The 27145-nt window shown below is 40.7% G+C and overlaps 1 protein-coding gene across 2 annotated transcripts; it reads right to left on the bottom strand.

Annotated features, from left to right (window-relative positions):
• Positions 1–1277: 1277 nt before the first annotated feature.
• On the bottom strand, positions 1278–26911 carry rnf111 (ring finger protein 111). Of its 2 annotated transcripts, XM_062385562.1 has the most exons (16): positions 26747–26910; positions 26396–26458; positions 22743–23629; positions 19777–19909; positions 12226–12380; positions 9537–9731; positions 8910–9304; positions 8258–8510; positions 6890–7253; positions 6674–6799; positions 6463–6580; positions 5529–5600; positions 4943–5038; positions 4568–4654; positions 4074–4177; positions 1278–2893 (listed from the first exon to the last, which is right to left on the bottom strand). In XM_062385562.1, exons 3-16 carry the CDS (start codon positions 23617–23619, stop codon positions 2776–2778), a joined length of 3093 nt encoding a protein of 1030 aa, XP_062241546.1. In that variant the 5' UTR covers positions 23620–23629; positions 26396–26458; positions 26747–26910; the 3' UTR covers positions 1278–2775. The 2 variants fall into 2 exon arrangements, with proteins under 2 accessions (XP_062241546.1, XP_062241555.1); XM_062385571.1 differs by lacking the exon at positions 4568–4654 and having other exon boundaries at positions 26396–26911.
• Between the last annotated feature and the right edge of the window lie 234 nt (positions 26912–27145).

The following is a 27145-nucleotide window of genomic DNA, read 5'->3' as shown; positions in this document are numbered from 1 at the left end:
TTTCAGTCACTTGGTCAGAGAAATTAAAGTCACACACTCTGAAGCTTAAATGCAGAGTATCACAGTTTGTATCATGGATCTAATGACTTGAACAAACGCTTCCCTTCACTGTTCATCCATGATCACGTCTGTCCTCCACTGCAGCTCCTCTGCTCTTCCTGTCCACCCTGTGGCTGAAGCTGGTACTGTATCTTGATTTAATGATTTAAAGTCATACATGTAAAGCAGCAGCCATGTTTCTTTATGTAAAGGTGTTATGGGTGTCTATTAAAAAATTGGAAAAATATGTTTTTCTGAATTAATTTTCTGTTTTCATTATGCAAAGAAAATCTGCTCTTTTTGTCTGAATTAGTGTGATAATTTTTTAGTTTTATTAGAAACGAAATCTGTATTTCTGAACAAAGGACAACATCCTGCGAGAAGCAGTGATTATAGTGACAGTGATTATAACTTATATAATAACACATTTGTCTCAGAAATGAAACACGATCATTAACTGATAACACTCATGGTCTGTTTGGTTTTACTGAAAGTGAACTTCAGCCTTTATTACATCTCAGAAAAACTCAATTCATCCCAATTCATTCTCACCATTTTCACTTCCTTTGAATCTATTCATGTTTCGTTCCATTTTTTGCAGCCTGATGCCCAAATAAAATCGACATATTAATACATATAGAAGTGTTGCATAGTTGTTTTAATGTGATATTTCAGTCTTACTTTTGATGAATTAGCAAAAATGGCTGAACGTCTGTTTTTGATTTGGTATTGTTGGTTATGAAGAGAAGACTTATGATTGAAAATTACAAAAAAAATGATTTGAATATGAATGTACTGAACTTCCACCTGAAAGGAGACATTTTCCTCATTATACATATTTGTGCAGTTTAGGTTTTTACACTTTAAGAATTCTTGCTTTCAAATCACTTTGAGTATACTATACTATATTAAGTATATAACATTGGATGTGTTTATTATTTAGATACAACTTGAAAGTGATTATTGAAAATGATCATATATACTACAAAATTGTGAATTATTTTTCTGTCAAACATTTTCTTTAACCCTTTACATTGTTTATATACATGATAAATACATTTCATATTTGAACATTTTCTTCAAATATTTTCATGACTCATTTGAACAAATACAAGACGTTTTTAGGATGAGAATGTATTAACATTGTGTGTTTACTAAATCAAATAAACATATTAAATCATAAAACACCAACAATCACTCAAACATCCGTGTATCAAAGAGCACGCCATGGAAAGGAATCAAGAGTTATCCAAGTTTATTATTTTTTAAAACTAATATAAATCCCACAGAATATGATCCTGGTGCCTTTAAGTCAATGAATGCATGGATACCTGCTTTAAGTACTGCATTTCAACACTCCATTCAAAATATTGTTTTTTATCTTCTTCTTTTTTCATATGCATCAGAGTGGAAATACATGGCCTCAGCGCACTGTCGTATTCACTACTATTCTCCTACCTTTTTCTCTCTTGTGCAAGTCTATGCGAGTGAGTTAGTCAACAGTATTAGTGTTTTTCTTTGCTCAGCGGCCGGAGCGGACGCTGCTGCTCGACCACAGAGAGACAAAAGGGCAGGTGGATAAAAATGGTTTTTGAAGTGCGGAGAACAAACAGTAAATAGTAATCCCACATTGAGCTGTGTATTTCCCTCTGAACACACACACTGGAAACCAAAGTCCACACCACTGCCAGCATCAAGTCGACAAAAATGACCCCAGGTTGCAGGCTCATGCGAAATGTCTTAACACTCACACACACAGCCCTGAGATCATCTTCCCGAGGTCGAGTAAACTGTAACAGGCCTGTCGGCGGGGGGGGGGGTGGGGGGTGGGGGAGAGAACCCCCCTCCCCCCCGACTAAATCAAGAGAAAGATTCACAGCAGATCCCCCCCCCCAAAAAAACGCTCGCTTTAGAAAGAACAGTCAAGAGAGGGATGTGACATTCTTTTTCTGGATCTCTAAAATACATGAGATGGTGGTGCTAACGGTGTTCTCGTCAAATGAAGGTGCTGGAGGAGGGAGGAGGGGAGGGGGGGGGGGGGTGTCATCGTAGCAAAGCATGTGCATATTCTGGGAGTGAGGTGAACATCGGAGTTTATTTCCACTCTAGAAATACTGGGTGTGCACTAATACAGCAGCTGATCTGTTAACATATTTCCCTAGTTAGGAATGTCTTGATTTACTTAAAAAACATCTGTCACTAACAATCCACATCTTCTAAACATAAACTAATCAATACAATGATCGGTAAAATGAATCCTGCAATGTTTGTTTTTTTTGTTTTTTTTTTTCAAACTGGAGGCTGACATTCTATTCTAGTAAAGCTCGGCATTAGGTTTACAGAAATGCATCTTTACTAGAGCAGCTATCCGCACCTGCAAATTGTTAGGCCGTGTTAAGCCCACATTATATGTGCAAAGAAATGCATTGCAAGGAAACATGCAGAGAAACAAAAACAAAAAATGACACTTGAGGAAACAATCAAAAGCTACATAAAAGCTTTATAAATACAATAAAATCTTAAACCCTTAATGGAGAATTCTAGCTGTTGTAGTAATATGTGATAGCTGGCACTCTAGGCTCAATGCGTTTATGTCAGATGTTTCTTTTTTTATTTTCTCAAAGTGGAGCTGCACAGGTAATTCATGCCATCTTTGGTTGACTGCAGTACTGAAGAGAGAATTCATATGATCTCAAAATAAACTTTGAACAAAAGGGGGTTGTTAGAAAAACAGCATCAACTCTCGGCAGACAGCTGCGCCTCGATGTCCACTCTGCAGATGGGGCACTTCTTATTGGTGAGGAGCCACTGGTCCACACACAGCTGATGGAAGAGGTGCATACATGGTAGACGTCTGCAGGAGAGGAAGACACAAAGACCAAGAGAGATGAGGAGTGGTACAAACGGAAACACACATCTTTTCATAAACCTACGTATATATGGTGTGCCTCACTTTAAAGTTAAGCAGGACATAGTGAGGTCCAGCTCATCATCTGATCTACCTGCTGCTCTCTTCCTGCTCTTTTCACATACACCAACTTATAACTTCACTTCCTTTACCATTGCAAAACAGGGATTTTCAGCCATTTCTACGGTGAAATTCATGGATCTTGATACAAAAATAACAAATTGATATTTGTGATATGTCTGCAATTGAATGAAATAAAGAGACACTGGTGCAAGTGAGTGCCATTCTAGTTTTTTGTTGTTTTATCGCAGTAATGTACTTAGACTTTCACCAAATCCCGTAAGACCGATTCCAACAATGACATCATCCCTCTGAATTGCACACACGCAGGTTCACGCACACACAATCCTCCTGCAGTAAAAACACTGTAGTCACTCGACTTATTGCAAACTATTGATTGACTGATGTAGGAACCTGACGCCAAAAAAAGGCCAAACACAAAGTGTTTAAGTCCAACAGGTTTGGTCTTTTTATAGGAAATGGTCGCAGTCAAATTTGAATTATCGCTGACGTCATCCTTTAAAAAAAACACAAGAGCGTTAGGGAGACGCTGATGTTTCAAATTGAATTAAGTGTGAACAACATCAGACTAAATGAGTAATCTGTCAAATATGATAAACAACCAGAACCAGAACTTGATACATGTACAGACTCAACATCTTTCAAATCTTTGTGGTTCAAGGACAGCAAGATGTTTATCAAAAACCTTGATTTGAAAAAGAGTTTTGTACAAATTGAAATGTGACACTCCTCTTCCCCCTTTGTACCGACAGAGGGCAGACAACGCTCTCCCAAAACCTGAGTGTGTGCCAAAGTACAATTCCTTGAGGTGGGTAATTTTGAGGTACTCTGGGGTTTCCTGCTGATTAATATACCTCTGGGTTTTTTCCAAAAAAATATCTCTAGAGATGGTAGCTAAACAGAACAGCTACACCTGCCAACCCTCATGTCTGTGTTTAAAGGCTCACACACAAACATACACGCACACACACCGACACACTCCACTTATGCAATTTAACACACTTAAAATTGTGAGCAACAAACACCCAAGAGGGAACCCATTTACCTGACGTCCTCCCCCTCCTCTAATATTGAAAGACAGATGGTGCACTTTTCTTCCGTGTCTTCATCTGCCCCCTCGTCTTCCTCTTGCTTGCCAAGCAGCTTCCTCTGTTTGTGAGAAAAGTTTGGACACGCAAACTTTTGATCAGTACAGACTCATTACGTGTGGTTAACAATCATATTAAATCAATGTTTAACTGCTCAACTAAACACTGCGGTAACATTACAAATACATATTTAACAGTTGTATGAAAATAAGAATATTGCTCATGAAGAGGTAACTCTACTTAGAAATAACATTTCAACAACAACATTACATTCTTTGGGGACAGAGAGAATGGTCATTTTGTCCTTAAAACTGTTTCTATACTACACAAATGAAGTTATTCAAATCAAAAGGTATTAGCCGAATTCCCTGACCCACAAGACTAACACTAACATCTACTGTACATGTGAGCAGAGACATGATTCCAAATTGATTTGTTCATTATTTCTCACCGATTCTGGGGATGCGTGCATATTTTTCCCAATAGATGCCCAAGCTTCAGGGGTTAACTGTTGGTCAATGTCTCTCTCCAACACCTTCTGTATTGGGTGGCAGGGTGTTAGATTGCTTATTTAGATACATTTGGAAAACTCTAAGGGAATTTTTCCCAACATTGTCGTCACAGCTGAAACCTCCGGTAAAAGACACTACAGTATTTTCCAAATGTTGGCAAAACATCATCCGTTTGAAAAGAGCACAAAAGACCACTACGCACTCTGTCCCAGAATAAACTGCAACAGGCATGCTCATCTACATACAGCTCCTGCAAAATACATTGAACACTGTACACAGCACAAAGCTGAACACACATGCTCACAGGTCCTCACCTTTTTGTACTTGTGTGGGTAAGTGCACCTCTCTATGGTTCCCTGAGAGGCTCCTCGGTTCACTGTCCCCAGTCGCTCCTCTAAATGCAGCAGGTCCTGACGGAAATAAATCAAGAACAAAGCGATGAGACAATAATCAATAATCCTCAGGACAGGAAACTTATAGCAAATTGGTTACTTAGCAGAAACTACTGTACAAAGCAGAGTTCCATTGTCACATACACATATATTGGTATATATTGTTAATTTGCGATTCATTCTCTTGCTGCAAGGAATGTTGACACTTGGTCGAGATCTTATGGTATCAGTCAATGGTGGGGGGGAAATGGTATCTCAACATATCTGCTTGTTTTCCTGAGCTATATGACAAGTTCAACTGGAGGCTGAAAAGCTAGTATGTGAATGTGTTTTCTTCTCCTTTCCTTATGAACACTGTTCTTCCATTTCCAGTGTGGGTTCTAAATATAACTAAACTAAAGATGGATGGTGACAGTAAGTAATAATGACTTACTTATTGGTTTCATGTGTTCCCGAAGCACACACAGCCACATCAGTGGTATTTCAAACAATCAAAAACAGTCCTCACCTCATAAGTTCTTCCGAAGCCAGATGAGATGTACCGAATGTGCGGATAAGTCACATCAGATATGCCAGTGTGCTGCGAAGAAGAAAACAAAACACGCACAACATGTTACTTTTAACCCTGAGAAAACACTGTTTCATAGAAGGACAACCTTCTGAGGCACAAGACTTCTGTACATTCTTACCACACAGTTCTTATTTCTTTTAACAGGTTATAAATATAGTGTTAAATCAGTGGCTGAGTACTTTGACTTTCAGCTATGCTGTATATCTGTATTTATAGTTGTGTAAATAGCAGGGCCAGGAAGGATGTTTCTTATGGAGAGAGGGATGTGTACATTTTCCCAGGGGGGGTTAACATTTGGTTTAACTACATCCTCTACAATAAACAGCTGAAAAAAGGGATCTTCTTTGCAAGATGAATGTAGATATTGTTTGAGTTAGAGGAACAAATAAGAGGAGCTTCTAAAAGTGTTCACATGGCACGTATGTACTGATGAAGGTCACAGACAAAACTATAATTAAAACTCATCTGCTGAGTTCATCAAAATTCACTTGTGTATTCTTAGGTTCCACTTTGCTACCACCGGATTCTGAGCATGCATGTTGTGATTAACTGGATACACTCAAAACATCTGGGAAACTTTAATCTGCAGCCTGACTTCACATGCACTTGCTTTGATGCTTCAAAAAAATGTCACAAAACTGTAGACTATATTTGCGCAGGATCTGACTCGAGGCTTTTGGATTTGTTGAGTGTGCATTTGAAATGCCTGATGAGCCTCTATTAATTGCTAATGCATTATTCATCTGGTTCACCAAACCATCCTTGAACTAACTGATGTTATAAATAAGAAGCCAGCACCATTACTCTCAGATCGACTTCATAAAAAAGTGATTCTCTCATTTATGCTAATGTATGCATGTGTGCTGCTCACCATGAAGGGAATGGGGAAGTGGTGCAGTCTGGGGGGAGGGTGGTAGTGGGGCAAGTGGGAGTGCAGGTGCCCTGAAGGGTATGGTGCCATAGTAACTCCAGCTTCAATGCCAAGCTCCCTGTTGACAAACACAAACAGCCATTAGTCATCACTACCAAGGAATCATAGCTCCGCGTTAAAAATCTGTAGTATTTGTATGTCTGATGCTGACCATGCTGTTCTCTGCTCGGGCTGGCGAGGATGGGAAGACATAGTTTGTGGCACATGGATGTGGTGTCCGTGGCCGTAGTTGGGGTGCATTCTGTGGGGGTGTGGAGGCGGCCGTTCATGTGCTCGACTGCAAGGAAAGGTACATTTCAGTTTGAGCACTGAGGTGCATCACAGCTGGAGATTCTTCTACAGAAACATGAATCCTCAGAATACTCACGTGGGGTGCTGCATCATCCTGCGCCTCTGGACCTCCATCCTCTGCAGCATCTCGTGCTGATGGAGCCTCTGCACAGATGTCCCCAGCGCCGGCATATGGTGCGGCAGGGTCTGGTGGTCTGTAGGCAGGTGCTGGGCCAGTGGGGCACTTGAACTAGAGAGGTGGTGGCCAGACAGAGCTGGGGGAGGGGCAGGGGGCACAGCGTGGCCTGGAGGGTGGGTTGGCAGTGGCGGATGAAAGGTGACCGTGTGGGGGATGACATAATCGCCTTGTGGAGCCGGCTGAGGTGCAAGCTGGGGGTTCCCATGGGAGTGAGGGCAGGCGGAGGAGGGCTGATGATGCAGTGAGCGTGCTAGAGAACCATCTGGGTGAGAGGAGAGAAAAACAATTATGGTTATAAACAAAACAATAAGGCTGCTGCAATTCTACGTTATTGTTGTTATTGAACAAATCTCAGTGAAAGGCCAAATTCAACCACATTCAAGTCAATGGATTCCATTCATTCTTACTAAACGCAGAAAGGGGTGTAAATAATGGGTTATGAATACATGCTTACATAATAAGAAGGCAATGATAATTTTTTATGAAATTGAAAACAAACTACAGTTCCCATGCTCATTTAAATGAAGAAACATATCTCACATGAATCCCTGTTTCTGTCTGGGGCTTGAGATGTCTTTTTCTACAATTTTTGTTCTATTAGACTTTGGCCACACAGGAAATAGATGTTTGATGATTTAAGTGTTTGTATGTTTGCTGTCAATAAACATTAGAATGTCACCTGACCATAAAGTTGCAGTGTGTAGAATTTAGTGACATAAATTGGTGAAGTTGAATGTTGCAGCTGATACTTTATATATAATTTTTGTCAATAGATCCCTTTCACCTAAATCTAAAACACTGGACCTTTAAAGAAAATATAATTTAAAATGTACCAGCAGAAATCATCATGTTACAGATATGATATGGGATTCAAATGTTTAAAAACTGTTTAAATTGACTTGTGGCTCATCCAACTAATAAATGTTCAGTTGTGTTGTAGTTTGGAGAAACAAGCTAGAGAGGGGTGAGCACAAGCAGCCACTAACTGTTTTGTTCCATACCCAGATGAAATCCTTGTCACTCGGCTTTACTCTCCATACTGAGCCATTCTGAGTAAAATTAGCATTTAACTATTTCTGCCTGGTACAATGCCCACAGCACTTGGGACATTAAGCATCAGCCTGTGTTAATTGCTATTAGCATTAGGGTTTAGGAGTGTAGCAGTCAGCAGACAATTTTCACTAGTACCGCTCGTTTTTTTAACAATTCGGAGAAACCAGTGGTGAATGTCTGGTTTCCTGAACTGCATAAGGGCGATGTACTCACATGAGGGATGGATGTAATGTCTGCAGGGCTGGGGCTGTGCTTGTGGCTGGGGCTGAGCCACCATGGGGGAGCTGAACGAGTCCACCACGGCTGGCTGGCTGGGCCCAGGGGTGGCCTGAGAAACGTAAGTGGGAGGCCGCGAGGTGGAGCCTGGGCAGCACGGGTCAAAGGCCGAGTTGCTGCCATGGAAACTTGCCCCGCTATTTGCACCACCACGAACACTGCTGTTGCTCAGATCCACTGGCAGAGTTTGCTGTGGGAGAAAGGCAGAGAGGTGTTAGAAAGGAGAGGGACAATGTTCCCCTGTGGAATGCAAAATGAATCTACAACTTTCCTTCAAGGGACATTTTCCCACGCTTCTAATGTACAATGAAAACTACTTTTCACTGTTGCTCTTTCAAGTGTTGATAACAAAATCAGGACTTTGATACTATAACTGCGTAAATAACGACACCAATACTGAATACCAAGTCTTTTCTCATTAACTGTGTTTATTAAATCTAATTGCACTGAATCTAAAAACTGGAGAATGTGCTCAGTAGAGTTCAGACTTCTGCCAAGGATGTGTGGCGGACTACTAAAGGTATAATTCAAAAACGACTGCACAACGTAGCAACTATGCATGTGGGTGTAAAAGGCAGCAACGGTATACCTGGTCGTGGAAGTGGCCAGTGTTGCTGCTGCTACTACCACTGTTACCACTGCTGACTCCAGCGCAGGGAGCAGGAAGAGCAGTGGGCCTCTCCACAGGGCAGCTGGCGTCTTGAAAGGGCAGGGTCCCTGGGGGCTGGGGTGCTGGGTGATGGACATGGTGGAGGAAGTGGTGAGCATTGCTGTGACTGTGGCTGTGGCTGTGGCTGTGCTGCGAGCCGCTGGTCTGCTGAGATGACGACACCTGCAAGCAGCTTGAATGGGAGTGGCTCAGGGACAGGTGACCGGGAGAGGGGCCTCCACACGGGGAGTGCTGCTGACAGCATGATGGGAGTCTGGGCATGGCCGTGCCTGTGTTCTCTCCTCCTGTGGCTGACAAACCTGCTCTGCCGTCATCTATAAGAGTCAGGAATATGATCGGGAAAAGGTTTGGGTAAGACAGTCGAAAAAGAAGAGAAATACAGGTCACCTTTGGCGACACATGACTGCAGGAAATACAGTTAAAAACATCTTAAATTATATAAGCAACTGAAAATATATAAAATTAGAACCAAGCTGCCTCAGAGTTTAACAGCTGAAATAAAGTAGTAAACAGCAGCTGGTTTCAACATGCCTCGTCCCGTCTTACCCTCTGTGGCTGTACGAGAAGAGCCACTGGGCCTCTGGGTGTGCATACTTTCAGGTATTGACCCTGGGCAGCTAGTAGAAGGGCCTGGGGCATCATTGAGCTCTGAGGTAGAGGCATGATGGGAAGATGATGATGACGACGACCTGACTGTTTGAGGGTGAATGCCGCCGGAGGTTGTTGGCACAACTGACAGATCTGGGGAGAGACAAAAAAACAACACAGGAGATTCTGTCAAAACCTACTTTGTGGCTGAACCACGTGTGGTGAATATGTAAATTAGAGAACTTAACTTCAAATGTAATATGCTAATTTACCTTCCTGACATCACTGCAGTGTATTTACATTACGTATTATATCGACCAGTTTCTGCCTTTCATCTGTTTGCACATCAGCTCAGACAGATTTTACACAGACTTTGCAGAAGGGATCTGCAGGTGTAATATCTATTTAATGACTGGTTCAAGTAATTTGTACATTTGCGTTCACACATGACTGCAGATATTTTGTGGCACATAGTTGGAGCACTACAGTCTTCGTTACCCAATGAAGACTGTACACACTGTGCCACTATCTGAGCACAGGAGACGCAGGGACTGGTCTGCCTCTCACTCACAGGGCAGCACCAAGCCTCTTCTCCACTGGTTAAAAACTCTACGGTACTAACTCCTAACATCTGGCTTTTGTCTGCAGTGGGAAAGGAGACAATCCCCTTCCACTCTGCAGTTGATACATGATCATTTTTTATCAGCCCGGGCTCCAATCAGCAGAGATGGAAACTTGAGATGGGTAAATGCGCCTATTTCTTCTTCTTCTCTATTTTGGCAGACTAGATGCAGGATTCAGGACTTTGGTGCATAAATAGCCTTGAACATTTTTTCATATTACACAGGTTGCAACACTGGCAAGACAGCAAGTTGAGAGAGCTTCTCAGTTTCCGGCAGGTTTGTAATGTAAAACACGAATCACACACATCCACTGGCAATAGGAAAAGGCGCCAATCGTCTTTTTCAGCAATTCTGGTGATAAAGGGGTATGTATGTAAAGCAGGAACTGTTCAAAGTAACACAAACATGATACATTCATCCATTCAGGGATGTTAGCGCAGATGTTACGGCAAATAATAAATAATAAAAAAAGGAGTCCGTAGGGAAAGAAGGATTAGTAACACGTGTTTGTGAGAGATACAGGAATCATTTCACCAGTCTGTATATTAAAAATAAGGAATAAAAGAGCACACAAACAACAGTCAAATCTCAAATTACTGACATAAATGAGAATCAATGAATGATCAAAAAAATCTGCAAACATTTCAAAATAAAGTCAAAACAGTCACTACCATTACCAGGGTACGGGTTCTGAGTGTGTGTTTAGTTTAAAACATTATCTTCATATCAATGACATTTTAAGATGTTATGCAATGTTAAGTTTCAAATTGATTCACAATAACACTTGATGACATCATAAGAAAACAAGAGGTACCCGTTGTTAATTTGTAGATAAACATATATAATTCTCACATTTCTAAAATCCATCCTGACACTATTATCCTCATTTAGGCTGCAGAATGTGTGGCTGCAAAAAAGGGCATCCAAGGAGAAGAGAAGAGCTTATTAGCATTCTACTGTGTGAGCTCTCTGGTTTTCATATTCCCAAATTAATTACCCCCTCGTTCTTCTGACAAATGCAAATATTCTAATACTCAATGCTCCACAGTTTTTCTGTCCATCATGGCAGTGGGCTGATAAAGAGACTGACATTAGACTTCAGTCCCATAAACACCTAAGGTCACAATGCAGCCTGCTTTTACAGAAATTAACGCACTTGTTTACTGTTGTAAGAAATGCAATGGATATGGTACTGCTTCAGGTTAATTGGGTTAATGGAATAGAAAAAAAATACTTTTTTCTATTTTACTTACTGATTTGATTAACTTTTAAATATCAAGACTAATATTCCTTTGACTAACAAACATCATTTTCACATCTGTAGAATTTTTTTGATTGCTCCGACTCTTGACAACTTTCTAATGAGAAATTGTATACAACATATTATTTGCAACATTTACAGTATATCTTAAATTATAGCTTCATAAGTCTTCCACAAGACTCTACTCTAATGTCCTGCTTAAAATAGAGATTTTGGTTTGGGCCTAATTTAATACTATTTGTTATTTACATTTAAATCAGAGATTTGTCCACCTTCAAGACACTACTCAAACCCACCTTTTCAGAACTGCTGTTAATGTTTGATTATGATGTGTATTTCATTTTATATTTGCTTTCCATATCTTTGAGATCCTGGAAAATGTCATTCAATAGTGTTAAAGGTGTTATATAAATTATTATTTGCAGCTGCAGGTGCAATTTCTGTTCAATAAATCAAAGGTGAAAAATGATTCTAGTCGCTAAGTTGTTGGTTATATCTCCCTCTCTCGACACTAATGTTTTCAGTTTCAGTGTTTAAATACATGGACCATAATTTACGTCTTCAAAACACTAATTAGACTCATTTCACAGATGAATAGTTACTGTGATTTCATGAGTAGTTTGCTTTAAGAAAGCATCACAGAGTAATGGCACGGACTTTTCTCTGCAGCTGGGAGGAGGCAGATAACTAGAAAAGTCAAACCTGAAGTAAAGACATGGTGACAAGGTGGTTGGATGGAGGACTTTTCTCAGCTCATTCTTACCATCTTCATCAACAGTGAGATCCACCACCTCCCCAGCATTCTGACGCAGTGGTTGGATAACAGTGGAGAGTCTGTGACGTCCTCGTGGCTCCTGGAGGCGATTCTGAGAGCAACTATTTGCCCAAATCCTGCCAAGACCTCCCACTGAGCGTGACCTGTAGATACATAGACATGGGGAAAAAAATCGATTACACCAAACCAGCAGGAAAATCTTAACAGCTCAACTGTGCAGCATTTGCTTTGCCAGAGCCAGACTCTTGTTTCCAGGACAGCGGCTGCTCAGAAAAGTAAGCTGGTGCAAAAGTATGTGTGGAAGAAAACATGGACAATTCTGATAAAGCATTGAGATCTTCTTTCAGAAAATGTGTGTATTGTGGTTTTGACTGCGGCCTCCAAAATATTTTTCAGAAATGAAATCCGCAAGATGTCCGGTCAATAGGGTCTGCATTCACAACAGAAAAATATCTGAAACATGGGGGTGGGTTGGTAATGCAAGCAGGAGGCAGGACATGACATACAAATTATGCTTTATTTTGAAGTTGACACCTTCGGTGATGTCTGCTACATGGAGGTCACCTCTTTTCTCCTGATATTTATATATTCTTGTTATTTTTTTTTTTAATTCTGTTTTATGTGGCCACTCGCTTACTAGACATTTTTCAGACATCATCCTGCTTAATTCTCACATGGGCTCACTCGGACATTCTCTGGATATTTTACTTCGGGGCTGGCTGCAAAATCTCTTTACATGCAGCCCCATCGGTGTGTAAAAAGGTGATTGATCCTTATACGATTACTTAGACAGCCTTTGTTTATTATATATAAGTACATTAGTCATTGTACTCAACAGTTCTTTAAGTGAATAGACATATCAAAGCTGAAATGTAATACCTGCTAAGTTGTTCTATGAAAACTATTTAGGATAAACACTTTCTAATACAAGTTTATAAATGTAATTTGTTTTCCCTGTGTCACAACTGATCATGTAACAAAACAGTGTTTACAGTCTGTGTATTAAACGCTGTCAGCTGTATCCATGACCACCCCAACACTTCCTTAGAAACCTTACTATTCATTCACATGTTTTCCTTTTCCTCCCCACTTCTAAGTCAAATTCTCTGCACCGCTCTCGCTGTGGCTTCTGCCCCTTCCTTTTTTTCCTCCCTCCTTTTAATTTAGTCTCTCAAAGGCTTCTGTTGCTGTAGCCCCTTGTTCTCTGAGACTGGAGTGAGAGACAAGGGAATAGTAGTATTTCCCCACAATGCCGTAAAGCCAGGTGATCAGAGGGAGGAGGGATGAGCCTTAGGGACAACTGATAAGAGACTCAATGGAAGTGCCGTAAACCTGGACACCATGGTGATGTGTTACTCAGGGAATTCACTGCTTCTCCCTGGGTGATTTTTACAAATACAAAGGAGCAAAGGGAAAAGGCTGTATATGTGAGTATATGCCAACAGCAAGGCTTTATTAACCACAGAGCTGTTTGTGGCGAAGTATATTAAAAACAGGCTCACTGATTCTGATAGATGAAAAAGCATGGATACATAAAAAATTACAAATGATTCAATTGATCCTTTTTGTGATGATGAGTTGTTTTTTTCTCTCTTTGGCTGAATGGATTTCCCACAGACCAAATTCAGTCAGATAACATGGATTAGGAAAATAAAACAGGCTTCATATCAATGTAATGTTTATATGATATAATGTATTTGTCTATGTGTTAGCCTTGTGACAGATTAACATGATGCGCCTACATATAGATACTGTGATAGGCTGCACACAACTGTGAGGAATACATGGAACAATTATTCTGACAATACTTATATTTGGCTATTCTACCTTTATGATATGAGCTCTTAACAAGTAAATAACTTGTGACTTGTGTGTAGTTAAAAGTGTTTCATTCACTCAAAACAAATAAGTTGCTATAAATCAAGATAATACTAAAAGGTATGATCCTATGAGAGTATCTTATAAGACACTGCACAACTGTGAAAATGGAATTAATGAAGTTACATCTGTGAATTCACAAATGGGAAATCTACAAAGGCAGACACACACACAAACATTTGTGACTGTACAGGAAACACAGTTGGATGAGGGTGGTATGAAGAGGGGGGCGTGTGGTGGTTGTTGTGGGGTCTAATTGGCCAGGCTCCACAGCTCTGGGTTGATCCCAGGGAGATGGACAACTCACTAGGGAGGAGTGTCTAATTAGGTAGACCTGGGATTATTTTGTAAATATCTGTTTACCACCATGACCCCCTGAGTGTGGGGGGGCAACCAAGAGGAAAACAGTATATTATAAACATGAAAGCTATGGGAATGGGTGGTTTGGCAAAGGACAGGTTGTGCCAAACCGATGTGATATGAGCCACGTACCCCGGGGATCTGAGCAGGGCTGGGCACTGCGATAATGTGGAGTGAACTGCTGGGACCGATGCTACTGACAACCAAGGCTGTGAGGTTGGGATTTAAAGAGGAGGAGATCAAGCAGGTGAAGAATAGCACAATGCAAGTGGTAAACAAAACCCATAAATAAGCATTGAGTTGGACTTTACAATTAATGACACCATAATGTCACTTTCTAACTCTCAGCACTGAATATCTGTCATTGAGGACTGATCTGACACGAGAGGGGTCTCCACGACATTAGGCAGGTAGTTTTAATGTTGTGGCTGATCGGAGCAAACGTTTTGAGGTTTCAGGAATGAAAATGTGGCAACAGGATATATATTTGGGCAAAATATATTTTAAACTGAGAGTTGCAGCATTTGTTTAATCTCCAACTTGAATGGTCTTTCTTAATTGATCCATATCAGCTACAGAATACTTGTTTATTGTAACTGGCCGCGCTCTGGGTAGAGCAACTGCCAAACACGCCCCACAGTGTTCTGTTCAAGCACTGGAATGTTCTACTAATGTACTGCTTTACAAGTGAGCAGAGTGTGGAGTGGCATGAACAAATAAATAACACCCTGCAGTTCAAATTAAATATAGAATGGCTCTGAGCAACGTGAGAGGAGCCGGTTTGAAATTATGGTTTTACCAAGATTTCAGTAATTTTTTGCAGCATGTCCCTTAACTGCTGCTGTTTGAATTCCAACATTTTGTAGGAATGAAGCTGGGAATGAAGGAGGCTTTTTAAAATCCTTTCCAAGCCTTTGAGCCACAACTTCACCAGACTGCTACTCTCGTATTTACAGATATTATGATGAATACTCTATCAAAACAACAAAGGAAACACTCAAGATAAAGCATTATTTGTTTATATAAATGTTAAGAGATTTTTACTGAATCAAAGAAGGCCAATCTGTGCAATGTAAAGCTAGCTTATACAAGAGAATGCAAATACCCCACTGAACATGGTATTTGCAAATAGTCAAAACGTAATGGATGGGATCAGAGGCAGCATACCAACCAACTACCAAGTAAATGAAAAATACTTTTGAAAAACTGATAAAAAAAGCCATGACACAGTATGTATGTGTGTTTTGTGTGTGTGCAAATGTATAGTGCCTATGTTGACATAAACTACACACAAACACACATTCACCAATTGGAGCACCGACAGTGTAAACAAAGATTTCATTGCTCATTCTGTTGGTCTTTGATTCTCCGCCCTCCCGCTCCACTGCTGCCCATCCCCCCAGTTAGTGAGGCTCATCTCTACATTCTCTAGCGAGCCAGGACATCTTTGGAAGTCAGGAAAACAGGCAGATTAGACAGGAGGCTATCGCATTCCTTAGTGGAATCGTTTCCGGGGAACTATTTTCTAATATTACTGATACATTAAAATAAAGTGCACAAAGAGGGAAAGGTACTGGAAAGGCAGAGGCTTGTAAATGTAACTGTTTATTCACCTACAACAGGAATTTGGGGGGTTCTATGACAGGAAGTCATATCATGAAAATGAGGAAATAAGATTTTCACTGGGTAGAGGAAAATGGAGTTAACTGAAGTAGGTGGGAAATATCTTTTGTAAATGTATTGCTCTCAGACTGTATTTATATGCATGTATTTATATGTACAGTATGCCTTGATATTTAGCAGTTCCCCTGGAAGTGTTATGTTCCAAGTCATAGATCATCCACTGAGAAAACCGTAATCTACTCCCTCATATAACCAGTTACATATGAATGATATGAGGCATTAAATACATCATATGGTTTGACTGTTCCAGTGTAGAATGGGTGTTAATTGTCATTACACTGCACAAAATAGTTTATTTTCTAGAAATCGAATAACATTGTTCACATTTAATGACATGAGGTTGTAATGTATGAGTTTTTCACATGTAGGCATGGACATTAGATCTGCGGTAAGTCAATGAGCATCTAGTAGAACCTGTTACATTCATAAAAAATATCTATTACAAAGAACCACATCGCTGAGAACTAACTCACACCACTGTGTCAGAAAATCTGAACTACCATAGACATGAAGCTAACTGAAATACAGTTTCTATCTCATCCTAGTTTTGGCTGGATGGTGTGACAACCCCATTTAACACTAAGGTACCTTTTTAGAAATGTTTTGTATTCAAAATCAAAGTCTATATAATTTACACTAAATGGGCTTTAGCACACAAAACACTTTTATAATAATATTAATATTATATCAATATTGCAACATAGGGCAATTTTCAACATTTTCATAAATCTTTCAAGAATGAATGCACTGGTTTTTTAGCTCAAAGTGACTTGCCATGGCCACTCAAGCCATCCATCTGGGAGAAAACTAATTATGAACATTCAGTCCGACAGGCGGAATGTTTTGGGGTAATGTCGACTGAATTGGCTTATGATGTTGTGTGAGTGAAACATCGTGATGAGGAGGGTGTCACAGGTTTGCCAAGCTCTAACACTAATAATCGTCAGCAAACATAATTCACATTAAGCAGTGCAAAGCTGTCACCAGGGTTAAATAACAAAAATGGTCGTAATGTTCCATCAAATAAGCTGTAAATGATTATCTCGATGAGGGCCTAGATTAAACTTGTCTGTTGTGTGCTCTCTGCTGCTCTCAGTTCTTGTCAAAGACAGTTTGTGACTAAAGAACAACCACTCTGTATCACAAATGTACAACCACAAGCAAACTGTTTTTTTTCTCAGCATTTTCATCATGTCACTGACAGCGTTAGTATACACAAGACCGAACTTTCATATTATATAATCAATTAAGCCAACAAATTTTATATGTGTAACCATAATTTAAGGATTTGTAAGAAAAAGCTCAAAGCTGGGCTAAGTATCATCATGACTATCAACCATCGGCAAAGGATGAGGGCATCGTCCATCTGCCCGACCCTGATGTGGGATGATTCTAGAAGGAGTTAAATAACAGGAGCGTTGCATACATTGCTTCAGAGGGATGTAGTTTAACTATCCATACAACTCTACTATGCCTGTTCTGTCTGGGCAAAGTCAGCAGGGCTGTGGAATTCATGAGTAAATCCTAAAGCAAATCCATGAGAGCACTATAACACACCCCACTCTGTGCTTTTTCATCTAAAGAACTATACCAAAGTCCTAAAAGGCAAGTCCTGCCACTTGGCATCCATCTTGAGAACGCCCCAAACGGTTTCCTAACAAAAGCTGCATCCTAACGAAATGAATGTGTAGAGAGTGACAACTGCAATGTCACTGGCATGAAAAAAAATGTATACAATCCCCCATTCAAATCAGATTCTAAAATTTGGCTACATAAAAATACTTTTCCTCCTCAGGTTATACTTCTCCATGCAACAACATGATGTAAATAGACTGTAAATATAAAGTAAATACATATATAGGTCCCTTTCTAGGGTAAATACAACAATTTGTACCAGATACCAGATTACTACACACAAGTAAAAACATCATATTGATTATCTTATATATAATTTCTATCAATTAGAAAGCTGCATTGACTCAATTTCCTACTGGTGTCATTAAGGCTACACCTGCTTGCACACAGCATCACAGCCAATGGCCACACTCTAGCTAATGTTTTAATAAGATTAAGGCATCACATTATTTAAAACATTATCCAGCTGGCCAATAATATATATAGAGTAATGATTGAAGTGGCAGAACATTATCTATCATCAGTGCCTACCCTGTAAATAAAAGGTCTGAGAACAAAAAGCATGAACAATCTCCCACTCTCATGATATTTTACTTTTTAGAAATAACACTGCGCATCACAAATAATTGTCTGCACCTGATGATTTGTCAGGTGCATATAAACATTGTGTTCTCTCTTGCACCATTATCCACTTCTCCATTGTTTGTTCCAAACACTCATCGGGTTGCCTGAATATTGCTGCACACACTGCTTCCGTTAGTTGCTTGCTCATGGGTGCAATCAAATGTGTGACAGGCTCACAAGGACGCCCAACCCATATCACCAACTTTAACTTCTGCATTTCACAAACAGTAGGCAGGTCGGTCCTGTCAACGCTCAGTTGTAGGTACAGTGCTGTGTGAGGGTTAATCTGAGATATCTGCAACAAAAGTTACTGTTTAATTTCAAGTTAACGTTTCATAAAGGTAAAGACAAAAGACTACCCCAACATATAAATAGCATTACCTATGCAGAAGAGAGAAAGGGGGTTCTATTTGTTTGATGAGTCCTGCAAAGATCCTGATGAGAAGCTTTTCCTCAGCCCCAGGCTTCTACAGACCTGACTACTCGTGAGTGAAAAATGTTCCAACAAGCAATGACACATTTCAGTTGATTTTCTATCTGGCTCAAGTTTGATTTATGGCCCTGCAAATGAACACCTCTGTCATCAGTTTTAGTTTTGCTGGAACCTAAAGTTTATAAAAGCTATGGATGCCACAGCGTGGACATTTTCCCAACGGGTCATAAACTCATAACAAGACAGGGGTTACCAATTACACCTGACAATTTACAAAAAACGACATTCGTCAGCTCAAAATCTTTCGAGTGCTTACTTCTGATCTTTAACTTTAGATTCTTGAATGTGTTTGTATATTGGAAGTGTTACAACCAAGTGCTGCCACCTTTCTCACACAAAGTTTCGCCCCCTAAATGTTATCAGGTTCCATTTTGGCATCAGATGTGTTGGATTTTCTCTTTGACACCCAATGCTCTGCCTCATCCGTCACTTCTTTGCTCATCACATAGTGAGACTCAGCTACTCTGCTCTTCTCTGCATTGAACTGACACGTTCAGTAATTGTAGTGACCAACTAAGTACTAATCAGCATTTGACAAAGTTAGTTGCTTTTTTCTGTTGATAAACATGGGAGCTACCGCTGACATGCAAAAATTAAACAAGACTTCTATGTCATTAAAACATTTTCAGAATAAAGATCAGGATTTTTTCTCTTCAACGTAAACACGTGGCTGTAAAGAGAACTTTAAAAACATGCTCAAATGAACATGAAGTTCATGTGAATAAGGAGCTGAACGTTTCTTTTTTCTTTCACACCAAAGAGAATAAATATCAAATATTTGTATCCACTGTATCTGAGCTACAGCACACATCCATTACCATCAAACACATAATGCAAAGTGTGGCTGAAAGAGCTGAGGTGCTTACCTGAAACCATCCCCGACAGTGACTATCTCCACCTCGCTGTCTGTTGACGTGACGTTGATCTCCTCATTTGCAGGGACAGCGGGGGCTGGAGCTGGAGTCGCCTCAATCACCACTACATCCTCATCTAAAGCACCTGAATAAATGGGTGGAAGTTATTATATAGCTCTGTTGTACACATCATGATCCCACAAGTACACTACTCTAGGAACAAAACATACCGGAAATTACTTTATGGCTATTTGTCTTTTCGTTGTGATGCTTTGAAATTAAAATTGGGTAAATAGTTTGATAAGAAAAAGAAACTCATAAACATGCCTTTCTGTGTTTTGAGTGCAACAACATCATAAGGCCATCGAAATGTACTTCTATTCTGTAGCATCCCCAAAACAAACTGTGTCCTTCATCTGTGCCAAAGTCATTCTGCAACAACAACAACCCCAAACATACAACTTGAGTCATCAAGAACTATCTTCACACCCAGCCCCCTGCAGAGCCCTGATCATGACATCATGGGATACAAGAAGAGACATTTGCAGAGAAAGTCTCCCTCCACAGAGCTACTGTGACAAGTGCTTCAATCATCTACCTGCAATATTAATTGAAAATCTCTGCACAAGCGTTTTAAAGACTAGGTGCATTATTTTCGAAAGAATTCTTACTTTACTTGTAGTGCCTGAACCATCTGCACAGTAATCTATCCGTGTTGAACTGACCAACAATGAATAGGGCTGTATATACTTCAACTCCTGCATGTGTGTTATTGCCGTCCACCTCGTAAACAAGGGACCTAGTCCATCACACAAGTAAGTCATAGTATACTTATTTGAGGCAAATGCATCACTCTCCTCAGCCTTCTCAGTGGAGACTGTGCCAGAGCCATGGGAGAGAAATGAGGGCAACTACTCCCTGACGATATCTGAACACACAACTTAATCTACCGGATTATTTTAGGGTGAGGCCCAAGCATTTATCTATCATTAGTTCCCACCACTGATGAATATGCAGCATATAGTCACAGACAATGAACATTTGTTACTTGTGCGACAGTCTTGAGCATGTTTCCAATTATTGTCACATTTTCTCAGTGTTAGTCAGTGTTGCTGACTCATCCATCTGATATATGACTCAATTTTACAAATGCAATCCCTCATTCTCATGCCTAACATGTAAATACCATGCCAAACGTTTATGGCAAATGTAAACTATACCATTGTCACCCTGCAATCAAGACATATTAACCTATAAGATCTAAATCCTTTTTCCTATTTTGGTTAATTGCTAACACTATGATGACAGTGAGCACAACCTGACCACATTCAATAATCACATTCAGTAGGTTTTTTGTTTAGTTTTGTGAGTTAAGTTTTATGCTTCAGTAGTGCAGATTGTGTTTTTGTGCACATGTCTCATGCGAGTAAAGTCCACAAATCCCCACAGTGATTTCTATTCCAATGTCTCCTGAGAACTGCTGCTTAGCACCCTCTGCAAGTCGCGCTGCCTGGCACTCGTGTGGTCTTCATGTGGTTACGCAAACAACAACACCTTTCAAGTTGGTAGAGAAGTGTAACAAATATGTGTAGAGTTGGCCAGGTAAACAACCTCAACTGATATTTCCTAACGCAATTTTAATAACATAAGATAGGACAAATATAAATGCCCTCTCAAATCCCACATGGGTAGCAATTTGATCAGATGATAGTAAGAGGATTCAATATCTTCTGTAGAGTGTAGGTTAGAGGTAAGACTAACCTGTTTCCTGACTATATCACACACCCACTCTAACTCTGGAGTGGGTGTGTGATGAAGGTAGGTTTCATCACTTTCTTTCCCCTGCTGTAAACACATGGCTTGCTTTCCCTGTGAGACCGGCTGTTTCTATGCAAAGGCTAACACTCAACAGCGACTGAGTTTTCTCCCACTTGCCTCCCACCATAGAGGCATAACAACTAACTTTCCATTCTCCCTCAGGGCCACAGCAAAATAAATATTGCTGAGGCTAAACGGCTACATAAAGAACACAACGAGACACAGTAAAGGTGGGCCTTTTTCACAAGATACATCGAGTACATTTTGGATAAGGCAGTAGAAGGTGCCCTTCATGTGCATAGTGGGCCGAGCTACTTCGCTGAGAGCAGAAAGTGATGCTTTGGATTTAGGAGCGACATAAAACTGTTGCTTCAAGTACAGAGGGCAGCACTTCTCATTACGTTCTGTCAGGTGAGGGGTCTTGAGAGGCACAGGGGAGTAGATATTCCTTTATCAGTGGTGCAGATGCAACACAGACCATATTGTCACGCAAGCTGCTACATTTAGCAGGTTTATGAAAAGAGACAAAGCATAATAAAGGTTTATAACTATCACCAAAATATTTGTAACTACTCCTACACATTGGGCAGATTAGAGCCATTCGTGAGAATATTTTCCTAACCTTGTCAAGTACTTTGCATAATCAGATTCTTACTGTCATGATGATTTGTTATTCAATAAAAAGAAAGTTGCATTTTGATTCTGAAGCTGACAGGAATTCTGTTTCTTGTGTCCAAACCCCATCCAAGCCCTATGCAAATAATATATGCTGCACTGAGTCTGTGTTACCCTGTCCCTGACACGCATGGTTATTGCATGTTTTCCCTGATGACAGACCAGCTTGACTAACTCAATAGCGGAAATAAGAAAATAAGCATAGCTCTAGCCAACACAGTTATGGAGAGATTGGGTCTGACATCCTCTAAGCTATATACTTATGTGCCATGACCAAGCTAGCTTGCTTCTGTGTCTTCTGAATGTTATTCTGCTCACACGACAATGACACTTTACTTCCCTGTTGGTATACAATACTTTTAACCATATAACATAGCCTACTTAAACATACCCTGATGCCATAAATCAACATATGTTATATACAATGCAGAGATTACGATCTAAAACAAAGACACAACAGTACTAGGGTCAGGGTTCGTAATTACCTGTGGCTACAGCAGCACTGTTAGCCTGGCTGCTGGTGCTGCTGACATCTACATACAGCTCATCTTCGGCTTCGGTAGACGAGGGGGTGGAAGAATCACTACTTAGCTCCTCGCTGGAACTACTGGTGCTATGGAGAAGAGCATACTTCCTACGTGCAATCACTTCACGTTTCTTCCTCTGCAGTAATAGTCGCTCCTTTTGCTTCTGAGTCCGCTGACCCCCTCCAGGAGTTGTTTTCACAAAGCGTTTCCTATGCAGAGGCCGTCGGCTGTTCATACACGGCCGCTTCAGCAGCACTGGCTCAGCCTCAGACCGCACCCACTTATGAGAGCGAGTCCCCCGAGTTCGACCCAGAACAGGACGCAAGCCGTGTCCAGTGGCTCCTCCTGTTGTAAGGGCAGGAGCCTTGTTTTGGCCCCCTGTCGCTCCAGTATCCCCATCCTCCTCTGAACTTAGAGTGTCCGAGTCCCCAAATCGTAAGCTCGAGGAAGGGGAGGAAGCACAGTCACTAAAAGAGGAATCGTGATTATGTTCATCCTCGCTGGGGTGCTGTAAAAGTTCTACCCTCGGACGCTGAGGGGTCAGCGAGCTCTCACTGATGTGGCCCTCCTTCAGTGAGCAGTCTGACGGCCCTGCCTGTTGTCCTTTTCTTTTTCTTCGTCCAGGGAGGCTGCGTTCTGAGTCTTTGTGTGTTGTTGTGTCCCTCAGAGGCCGATGCCTGGACTCACACAAGGTTTCAAATTCACTGCCTGCCTTCCCAATCACCTCCATGTTGTTGGGGAAGCTTTTGGCTGCCTCCATTGGCTCTGGGTTAACCAGTGGCTCCTTCAGATGCTCCTGTCTGCTCGGGGCCTCAGATGGCACCTCACTCTTCATGGTGGCAGGTCTATCCTCACAGGGGGAAAAGGACAGATCATTATATTAGTGACAGAATTGAAAGTGTTTGTGTAATATCAAGATCAGTTTCACATCACAAACCAAAATAGTGTTATCATCTAATAATAAATTATCTAAAAATAGTTCATGTTGGTTATCAATCATTGAACACATATCTGAAAGGAATCATTAGATAACTAAACTTACTTAATTAAAATATATGAATTGAACATAACAAGGTGTCAAATCAATGAATAGATCAACTGTAGCTAAATAAACAAAACAAAATATTTCTGATCTTCTCCTGAGGGTTTTACTGCCCAATTAACAACACACTGACCAAAAAACACGGAAATACACCTCTCACAACATTGTGTTATATGTGGAGAAACACTATGTTCATCCACTTACAGACAAATTGACACGGCTGTTGATAAAAGACAGAAAATAAACATGCATAGGCTTTATTGTTTATTCCAGATAATGTGTGAATCAGACTTGATAAAAACTAGATCTTGTCAAAGGTAATATCCACAACAAAATCTCAACTCATGGTTATTTCATGACACATGAGACATTTCTGTATTTGTGTGTAGCTTCTAAGAGAGAGACTCGTTGCCGCACACTGCAGTGGGACAATTTTAACAGTGGGGTAATGTGTCCAAGAGCAACACCACATTCCAGCACTACCAAAAACGTTGGCAACTTCATAATAATGCAACAAAAAGTCGATATTATAATTTCATGGTTATCTTCAGAGGCCACATGGCTGAATACCCCCTCTGTCAACCAGAAGTGGTGTTAGCATTGAGAGGGGTTACAACCCTTAGTACCTGCACTTCTATATTGGCAAGAGATAAATGGCCTGTATGTCCTGTGCTGTCAGTAATATTGACGCTTTTAAAGTAGTGACTAAATGTTGGATTTTACTGATCACTGCTTTAGTGAAAACTGTGCTGTTGGTAAATGTACTCCTCAGTAATACCAATAACCTGCTGCTTTCCACGCACACTATTATAATGGAAAGCTATTGTATATTTATACATTAAGAAATAAGGATTTAGATAAATCATATATGAAAATCATTAAAGTATAATACCAAATGTCTTTAACCAATATCAATGGTGTTCTATCAAGATTTATATGAATACTACTAATTAATTAAAGGATTCTAAAAAACATGAACACCTATACTGACCACCCATATCAGTTTGAACATCGCAATTGAGTATCCTAGCCAAGAAACACTTCCTGTGGCTGCAAAGAGCAGATACGATTCAAAAGGATTCAAGAAGTTATCGAAATTTATGTGGATATCGCTGTTGCAGATATTTCTGTGAAATTTATCACACAGGGTGACATGTTTCCAGGAAAATTTCAGTGACTGCATGTTAGTGACAGATGGGTAAATGACACAAGAGCAGGAGTACACACTGAATGCAATTGGTGATAACACCCACATCAAGAAGCTGAATACACTTCTTGATATGACGTAATCAGTCAAAACAAAATCACAGTACTATTACTTCAGCAAGTGATTTAAGAACATATTGTACCGATTCTTTCTATGTTGCCATCTTGAAGAACAAGTGATGCAACACAGCAGAAGAAATTAAAACCGATGCTCTGTTAGTCTCATCCAAATAGTTTCCAAATAGAGTATACACAAATGAGGAAATGTTGGTGTCTTACTTCCTAACCCTGAAATTAAATATTTAAATGTTAAATATATTATTTTATCTACACCATAACCAAGATATTTTAACAAGATGTTTATTTCCGTGTTGGGGGCTCAGCTGTAAGACAGTTTTAGACTTAACAAAATATTGGCAAAATCTTTCCGTTCCAGTAAAAATGTAACCACACTTGTGGTAATGTTTGCTGCAGGTAAACTGTACACTAGAGTGTTCATGATGTACCTATGTGATGCAGTGAGAACAAAAGGCATTGCATTCTTCCTTCATGGGTTATTTCAGAATAATGTGCTAGTTCTCACTTGACCTGAAGCTGTAACTTTATGTTGATGGGGCTGATGTCACTGATGTTGCCAGGGGATGTTTCTCTGAAGAATTTAGTGAATTCAGTGAAAAGACTGAATACATTGAGCCTGCTATTGATAACACATGCAATAATGGTCTTTCTGTGTTTAAATGCATGAGTATGAGAGTCCTTCAGATGCCACAGAGAGAGCTGCGCAATGACATGCATGATTTCAGGGGCCTCAGAGGACAGCCCTGAAGGAAGAAAAAACATCCCCAGGCATAAGGGCTGGATAATACAGATTTCTGAATAACGATGAAGAAGAGACAATGTGTGTGAGTCCAACAGAACCGGTGGGAGCAACCTGTAGAAGAGAATATATGGTGTACCAGAAATGGAGTAGAGCAATTCAAGATGTACGACTGAAGTGCTGAGCTGCTGCTAGCGATGCCCACTGAGCTTCCAGCCTCTCAGATGAAACAACAAACCCCGCTACGTGTTTCTCTTGACAGCATCGAGCCTGGGACCGGTGCTGTGCATAGTTTTCTACAACGTTTAACAATCACAATAAGCCCAGCAGCAGCTGTCCGTCCGTCTGTGCTTCACAAACGCCGCTGATGTGACTGAGGCCATGGCTATTCACGTTGACGGAGAAGCCATTAAAATGTGAAAAATCTTGTATTATGAGCTCGCGTTGCGATCGTGTCAATGAGGACTGAGGGGGACGCGGAGTGGACCCAGTAGCCAGCTCTCCTGACACATACTCCAGACAGAAGACAACAAAGACAGCACGTACCTGGCTCCGAGTCCTTTTTTCAGAATCTGTCACCGTCCTTTTCCGAACATGGGAGGTTAAATCCTGTGGAGGGGGGATAATAATGACACACGTTGAAACCGGGCCAGTGATCCCAATGGTACGCCGCGCAGCAACTAGACGGGCCCGTACAGAAGCCGCAAGAGTCCCGGGGAGTCAGCGGCAGAGAGAGTGAAACTGACAACAGCGTCCCGAGCTGAGCCGAGAGGCGACGGCAGCAGCAGCGGGCCCTGCTAGCTACGAGCTAAGCTAACGCAGAGGCTAGCTCCACTTCACTCAGCAAGTACCCGATTATACTCAGCCATTTTGACTCGCGCGGCTGTTCTGTCACACCGTAAGAGCTGCTGCGGCATCGCTACCATGTACGTTTTTGACAAGAGAGAAGAGTCTCACTATTAGCCCTCGACGAAGCTCCCATTCCTGCCTTGTTTACCCAGCAGGTCGTCGTTCTGCTGGATACGGCTCACGGCCACAGCTCTCGTCTTTACCCGGAGCGCCGTACGGGGGCGCCAACTCGCCGTCAGCCAGCAGCGACTTTACGACACTTTGCGACAGTTTGAGTTAATCCTGTTTTTTTTATGGAAATGTACACAGATTCCACACAGAGCATTCGCAGACATATGGATGTAGAGATCACAAACGTGTTTTCAAAGAGAATATGAATGTTGAAAAACAAACAAAGGGGATCCATACATACCAGACTAAGAATGAGACTGAAACCAAACACACACA

This window comes from Platichthys flesus, chromosome 1 (genome assembly GCF_949316205.1).
Source record: "Platichthys flesus chromosome 1, fPlaFle2.1, whole genome shotgun sequence".
Taxonomy (NCBI): Eukaryota; Metazoa; Chordata; class Actinopteri; order Pleuronectiformes; family Pleuronectidae; genus Platichthys; species Platichthys flesus.
Note: the sequence above shows the minus strand (reverse complement) of the source record. Positions and strands in the feature narration are given on the sequence as shown.